Source organism: Camarhynchus parvulus, chromosome 25 (genome assembly GCF_901933205.1).
Source record: "Camarhynchus parvulus chromosome 25, STF_HiC, whole genome shotgun sequence".
In the NCBI taxonomy this organism is placed as follows: Eukaryota; Metazoa; Chordata; class Aves; order Passeriformes; family Thraupidae; genus Camarhynchus; species Camarhynchus parvulus.
The window spans coordinates 479,708-486,875 of NC_044595.1; the positions used below are offsets into that span (position 1 = coordinate 479,708).

Sequence of the window (7,168 nt, forward strand, 5' to 3'; positions counted from 1 at the left end):
CAGCACCCTGTGGCTCCAAACCCCCGGGCCTGGAGCTGGAATTCTGCTGGAATTGAGGCTAAAAAGGTGATTGTTTTTTCCCCCAGCCTTGAGGATTTCCAGGCCCCCAAAATCAGGAATTTTTTTGGAGTTTAACGGCAGAAGCCGAGAACAGCCCCAGGGCTGGGGGAACCTGAAGTGACACCCCAGGGTGCAAAAGAGGACAGAGGGACCCAAGGACTCCAATTAGAGCAGAAAAAGTGATTAAATACCGAGGGACACACCCGGCAGGGAGGCAGAAACTCCGGATCCGGGGAGATCTCCCTTCCTGCTGAGGATTCATTGCAGGGAAACCCCGGGATCCTTTCGAGTCCATCACTGCTGGGCCACCACATCCCCAGCTGGCAACGGGGGGCACGAGTGACCCTCAAAAGGACCCGGAGAGGCTCCAGGGAGGGGCAGATTCCCCTCAGGACGCCTTGGATTCATCCCTGGGGTGGCTCGGGGTCTCCTGCGGGGGCTCCTGGCCCTGCTTGGCGCCCCCTTCCCGAGAGACCCGGGGATTTTCGGCTTCCCGGGGGCTCCTCTTGCTGGGCTCCTGCTCAGGAGCCGCCTCGCCCTCCCGGGCTCCCTGCCCGCGGGGCTCTCCGGGCTCTCTGCGCTCCGCATCCCGGCGCTCCGGGCCAGCGCCGCTCTTGGCCTCGCCGCCCTCGCGCTCTCTCCGGGCGCAGCCGGGCCGGGGCTCCCGCGGGACCTTCTGGGGCTCCTCACCCTGGGGCGGGTCCTGCTCCGCCTCAGCGGCCTCGGGGCGCCTCCGCAGCTCCTTGGGTTTCACCCGCTCGCCCTTGGCAGCCTCCGGCTCGGCGGAATCCCGCACAGCTCCGGAATCCCGCACGGCTCCGGCATCCCGCACGGCTCCGGAATCCCGCAGGGCTCCGGCATCCCGCACGGCTCCGTCCTCCGCCTCCTGTCCGGATCTTTCCCGGGGTTCCTCCAGACCCTTCTCGAGGTTTTCCTGGGGCCGTTTGGATGGTGGCGCCTCGGGGCGGCCCCTGCGGTCGCTCGGCGGCCGCGGGGACGCGGAGCAGGTCCGCACGCGCACGGGCTGGCCCCGCTGGCCGGGCTGGTGCCGCACGATCTCGTAGGTGGCGGCCTTGGGGTCCTGCAGGTTCTGGATGACGTGCACCAGGTAGGCCACGGTCTGAGGCTCCACGGGCTCGGGCAGCAGCCGGACCTCGGGCCGGACATCGGGGTCAGCGGGGCGGTACCGGACCCTGAGGTCGCTGATGGGCGCCTCCTGTCCCGGGGGGCAGAGATCACCGGTGTCCACGTCCAGGGTCTGGTACGGGCACTGGCCCTGCTCCAGCTCCTCCTCATCTTCCTCCTCCAGCACCTCCAGCCGGATCTCCTCATGTGCCTCCCTCTGGTCAGTGACGGTCACTTCTGCCGCGCTGTCCCGTGCCCGGCGGCTGCGGCGCTCAGAGACCTCCAGCTCCCGTTCCTGGTCGATTCTCCTCTCCCTCAGGGCCTCTTCCCTCTCTCTGACCCGGGAAATTCTCCTCTCTGGCTCTGCTTCCTCCTCACGCTCACGGGGACGTTCTCTCCTTCTCAGCTCCTCACCTCGTTCCCGGATCTCACGGTGCACTTTGACATCTGCTTCAGCTGCCGCCACTGAGATCTCTCTGTCCCTCTCGTACCTCAGTGATTCTCTCTGTCTTGTTCCATCAGCTTCAAGCTCACGAATTTCACGCTCACGTCTGTCCCGTGTCTCTCTCCAACTGGCTCTGGCCTCTTCATCCTCCCTTTCCCGTGCCCGGCGCTCAGACACCTCCAGCTCCCGTTCACGGTCGATTCTCCTCTCCCTCAGGGCCTCTTCCCTCTCTCTGACATGAGAAATTCTTCTCTCTTCCTCCTCAGGCTCACAGGGACGTTCTCTCCTTCTCAGCTCCTCTCGTGGTTCCCGTTCCCGGATCTCACGGCGCACTTTGACATCGGCTTCTGCTGCTGCCACTGAGATCTCTCTGTCCCTCTCGTACCTCAGGGTTTCTCTCTGTCTCCTTCCATCAGCTTCAAACTCACGGATTTCACGCTCACGTCTGTCCCGTGTCTCTCTCAGGTTTCTGACAGCCACTTCTTCCTCCCTTTCCCGTGTCCGGCGCTCAGACACCTCCAGCTCCCGTTCCTGGTCGATTCTCCTCTCCCTTGCGACCTCTTCCCTCTCTCTGACACGGGAAATTCTCCTCTCTGGTTCTGCTTCCTCCTCATCCTCACGAGGACGTTCTCTCCTTCTCAGCTCCTCTCGTGGTTCCCGGATCTCACGGCGCACTTTGACATCGGCTTCTGCTGATGCCACTGAGATCTCTCTGTCCCTTTCATACCTCAGTGATTCTCTCTGTCTCCTTCCATCAGCTTCAATCTCACGAATTTCTCGCTCTCGTCTCTCCTGTGTCTCTCTCCGGCCAATGGCAGCCACTTCTTCCTCCCTTTCCTGTGTCCGGCGCTCAGAGACCTCCAGCTCCTGTTCCTGGTCGATTCTCCTCTCCCTCAGGGCCTCTTCCCTCTCTCTGACCCGGGAAATTCTCCTCTCTGGTTCTGCTTCCTCCTCACGCTCACGGGGACGTTCTCTCCTTCTCAGCTCCTCCCCTCGTTCCCGGATCTCACGGCGCACTTTGACATCGGCTTCTGCTGCTGCCACTGAGATCTCTCTGTCCCTCTCGTACCTCACGGATTCTCTCTGTCTTCTCCCATCAACAATCTCACGAATTTCTCGCTCTTGTCTGTCCTGTGTCTCTCTCCGGCCAATGGCAGCCACTTCTTCCTCCCTTTCCCGTGCCCGGCGCTCAGACACCTCCAGTTCCCGTTCACGGTCGATTCTCCTCTCCCTCAGGGCCTCTTCCCTCTCTCTGAGCCGGGAAATTCTCCTCTCTTCCTCCTCATCCTCACAGGGACGTTCTCTCCTTCTCAGCTCCTCTCGTGGTTCCCGTTCCCGGATCTCACGGCGCACTTTGACATCGGCTTCTGCTGCTGCCACTGAGATCTCTCTGTCCCTTTCATACCTCAGTGATTCTCTCTGTCTCCTTCCATCAGCTTCAATCTCACGGATGTCTCGCTCTCGTCTCTTCTGTGTCTCTCTCCGGCCAATGGCAGCCACTTCTTCCTCCCTTTCCCGTGCCCGGCGCTCAGACACCTCCAGTTCCCGTTCACGGTCGATTCTCCTCTCCCTCAGGGCCTCTTCCCTCTCTCTGACCCGGGAAATTCTCCTCTCTGGTTCTGCTTCCTCCTCATCCTCACGAGGACGTTCTCTCCTTCTCAGCTCCTCCCCTCGTTCCCGGATCTCACGGCGCACTTTGACATCGGCTTCTGCTGCTGCCACTGAGATCTCTCTTCTCCTGTCATACACTTCTTGTTCTCTCCTTCCATCAGCTTCAATCTCACGGATTTCTCGCTCACGTCTGTCCCGTGTCTCTCTCCGGCCGACTGTGGCCTCTTCATCCTCCCTTTCCCGTGCCCGGTGCTCAGACACCTCCAGTTCCCGTTCACGGTTGATTCTCCTCTCCCTCAGGGCCTCTTCCCTCTCTCTGACCCGGGAAATTCTCCTCTCTGGCTCTGCTTCCTCCTCACGCTCACGGGACGTTCTCTCCTTCTCAGCTCCTCCCGTGGTTCCCGGATCTCACGGCGCTTTGACATCGGCTTCAGCTGCGCCACTGAGATCTCTCTGTCCCTCTCGTACCTCAGGGTTTCTCTCTGTCTTCTTCCATCAGCTTCAAGCTCACGGATTTCACGCTCACGTCTGTCCCGTGTCTCTCTCAGGTTTCTGACAGCCACTTCTTCCTCCCTTTCCCGCCTCCGGCGCTCAGAGACCTCCAGCTCCCGTTCCTGGTCGATTCTCCTCTCCCTTGCGACCTCTTCCCTCTCTCGACCCGGGAAATTCTCCTCTCTGGCTCTCTTTCTCCTCCCACCACGGGGCGTTCTCTCCTTCTCAGCTCCTCACCTCGTTCCCGGATCTCACGCCGCACTTTGACATCGGCTTCAGCTGCCACCACTGAGATCTCTCTGTCCCTTTCGTACCTCAGTGATTCTCTCTGTCTTGTTCCATCAGCTTCAAGCTCACGAATTTCACGCTCACGTCTGTCCCGTGTCTCTCTCCAACTGGCTCTGGCCTCTTCATCCTCCCTTTCCCGTGCCCGGCGCTCAGACACCTCCAGTTCCCGTTCACGGTCAATTCTCCTCTCCCTCAGGGCCTCTTCCCTCTCTCTGACATGAGAAATTCTTCTCTCTTCCTCCTCATCCTCACAGGGACGTTCTCTCCTTCTCAGCTCCTCTCGTGGTTCCCGGATCTCACGGCGCACTTTGACATCGGCTTCAGCTGCTGCCACTGAGATCTCTCTGTCCCTCTCGTACCTCACGGATTCTCTCTGTCTCCTTCCATCAGCTTCAATCTCATGAATTTCTCGCTCTCGTCTCTCCTGTGTCTCTCTCCGGCCAATGGCAGCCACTTCTTCCTCCCTTTCCCGTGTCCGGCGCTCAGAGCCCTCCAGTTCCCGTTCCTGGTCGATTCTCCTCTCCCTCAGGGCCTCTTCCCTCTCTCTGACACGGGAAATTCTCCTCTCTGGTTCTGCTTCCTCCTCACGCTCACGGGGACGTTCTCTCCTTCTCAGCTCCTCCCCTCGTTCCCGGATCTCACGGCGCACTTTGACATCGGCTTCTGCTGCCGCCACTGAGATCTCTCTTCTCCTGTCATACACTTCTTGTTCTCTCCTTCCATCAGCTTCAATCTCACGGATTTCTCGCTCACGTCTGTCCCGTGTCTCTCTCCGGCCGACTGTGGCCTCTTCATCCTCCCTTTCCTGTGCCCGGCGCTCAGACACCTCCAGTTCCCGTTCACGGTCGATTCTCCTCTCCCTTACGACCTCTTCCCTCTCTCTGACCCGGGAAATTCTCCTCTCTGGCTCTGCTTCCTCCTCACGCTCACAGGGACGTTCTCTCCTTCTCAGCTCCTCACCTCGTTCCCGGATCTCACGCCGCACTTTGACATCGGCTTCTGCTGCTGCCACTGAGATCTCTCTGTCCCTCTCGTACCTCAGGGTTTCTCTCTGTCTTGTTCCATCAGCTTCAATCTCACGGATGTCTCGCTCTCGTCTGTCCCGTGTCTCTCTCTGGCCGACTATGGCCACTTCTTCCTCCCTTTCCCTTGTCCTGCGCTCAGACACCTCCACCTCCAGCTCCCGTTCCTGATCTACTCTTCTCTCTCTCATTCTCCCTTTTCTTCTGGGATCGTCTCTTTCCCCCCTCTCCTGCTCCTCCCGGATCTCCCTTTCCCTTTCCGCAGACTCCAGCTCCCGTTCCCGCTCTGTTCTCCGTCTGTAGCCGCGTTCCTCTGGCTCTGCTCTCCCACATTCCCCGAGGTCGATCTCTAACGGTTCCTCCAGGTACGACTGATGTGGCCGCCTGGACTCCGGACATTCCAGCTCAGCCGCCCGGCACCTTCTCCCTTCCAGCTCTCTTTGTTCCAGCTCACGCCGGCGGTGGCGGCTCCTCTCTTCCCGGAGCAATTCGGGTTCCCGTGGCCGATTGTCTCCTTCTCCATCTGCTCCTCGTGGCCGCCGGGTTCTTTCATCACGCCCTGGCTCCTGGCGGCTCCACCGGTCCGGCCGTGCTTGGGGTTCTCGGCGTTGCCTGCCCGTGCTCACGTCTGCCACTTCATCCTCCAGGTCTCTCCTCTCTGCCTCCCGTCTGTCCTGCTCCGGGGGCTGCTGCCTTCTCCGGCTCTCCTTTCCTCTCGTTTCCTCCGAGATTTCCACCTCCCTGACCCTGAGGTCTCCTTGCAGCTCAGCTTCACGATTTCTCTCCCAGGTTTGTCGTTCCTCCTCCTCCTCCTGGAGCTGCCGGCGGCTCCCTCTGCTCCTGAATTCCGGCTCCCGCTGGGATTTTCCTCCGGTCGGGAGCTTCGTCCTCTGCACCAGGAACGGGGCCCTTGGCTGGAACCAGAAGCAGCACTTGGCCACCCGGAACACCAGGAGGAGGAACTCGTTGAAATCGATGTTCCCGTCCCCATCCCACTCCAGGAACTGCAGGATCTTCTCGATGGTCTGAGGGTCGTGTGGCTTCTGCAGGGAAAGAACCCGGGGTGGGGGAAAAAGGGGATTTTGGTCTTCCTGCTCCATGGGGGAGAAATGCAACAATGGGAAGGGAAAAAGGGGATTTTTGTCTTCCTGCTCCATGGGGGAGAAATGCAACAATGGGAAGAGTCGCAGCGTGGGAATTCTCCTTCCATCTCTCATAATTTCACTTTTAGGGCTCAGCACCAGCTGTGGGAATTCATTCCCCAAAATCCCCCCTGGATCCCCCTTTTCTCCAGGCTGAGCCCCCTCAGCTCCCTCAGGGTTCTCCATTCCCTTCCCCAGCACAAAGGAACCCAAACTTTGGTGGAACCCAAACTTTGGTGGAACCCAGCCTTTGGTGGAACCCAGCCTTTGGTGGAACCTAACCTTTGGTGGAACCCAACCTTTGGTGGAGCCCTCCCCTTTCCCTTTCCAGAGAGGATTTTGCTGTTCCTACACCCCAGCCCTTCCCCGTGGCGCTCACCACCAGGGAATCTGCGAATTCCCTCTGGATCAGCTCCCTCATCCTCCTGCGGCTGAGCCCGGAGCCGTCCCCATCTCCCCGGGCGTGCTGCTGGAAGACGCCGACGATGGTGGCGATGCTGTCCAAGAACGGGGACATCCTGCAGATCCGAGCGAGCCTGCGAGGGACAGGAGCGGACCAGGGGCTGGGGGATCCCCTTGGGGAGAGGGAGGAGAATTCCCGGCTCCGTGTTCCCCGCTGGCAACATATTCCGGGGTTTTAGTGGGACGGGGAGTGGCCTCTGGCCTCGCCACTGGGTGACGTTGGAGCGGGAACGGTGACGGGGATGCGGTGACGGGGAGGGACCTGGCGGTGCTGACTCAAGAGATGCCCCCAGATCCTGCCCTGTGGGGTTATCCCATGGAATATTTCCTTGGAACGGACCCTAAATATGGAACCAGTCCAACCCCTCTGCTGCCCAGGGAGGTCTCCATGGAGCTTCTCCTCTCCTGGTGAACCCCTCCAGCTCTCCCAACCTTCCCCCAGCCCTTGGAGCATCTCCATGGCCTCATTCCAGGACTTCCTGGTGTTCCCAAGATCCGTCCCTGTGATCCTGGCGAGAGCA

At 60.2% G+C, this 7,168-nt stretch overlaps 1 protein-coding gene across 1 annotated transcript; it reads right to left on the reverse strand.

Moving 5' to 3' along the window:
- Window positions 1-448: 448 nt before the first annotated feature.
- LOC115913183 (trichohyalin-like) lies at window positions 449-6,702 on the reverse strand. The gene is made up of 5 exons (XM_030965110.1): window positions 6,565-6,702; window positions 4,256-6,086; window positions 3,971-4,078; window positions 1,903-3,627; window positions 449-1,707 (listed from the first exon to the last, which is right to left on the reverse strand). The coding sequence occupies exons 1-5, from the start codon at window positions 6,700-6,702 to the stop codon at window positions 449-451; spliced, it is 5,061 nt and encodes a 1,686-aa protein (XP_030820970.1).
- Window positions 6,703-7,168: the final 466 nt, after the last annotated feature.

What these genes read in the sequence shown, in the direction of transcription:
- LOC115913183 (XM_030965110.1), bottom strand. Translation starts at nt 6,702, where the DNA reads ATGTCCCCGTTCTTGGACAGCATCGCCACCATCGTCGGCGTCTTCCAG. An exon ending in AATTCGCAGATTCCCTGGTG is followed by an intron (nt 6,087 to 6,564) that starts GTGAGCGCCACG and finishes CTTTCCCTGCAG; the next exon opens with AAGCCACACGACCCTCAGAC. An exon ending in CTGTGAGGATGAGGAGGAAG is followed by an intron (nt 4,079 to 4,255) that starts AGAGAAGAATTT and finishes GTGAGCTTGAAG; the next exon opens with CTGATGGAACAAGACAGAGA.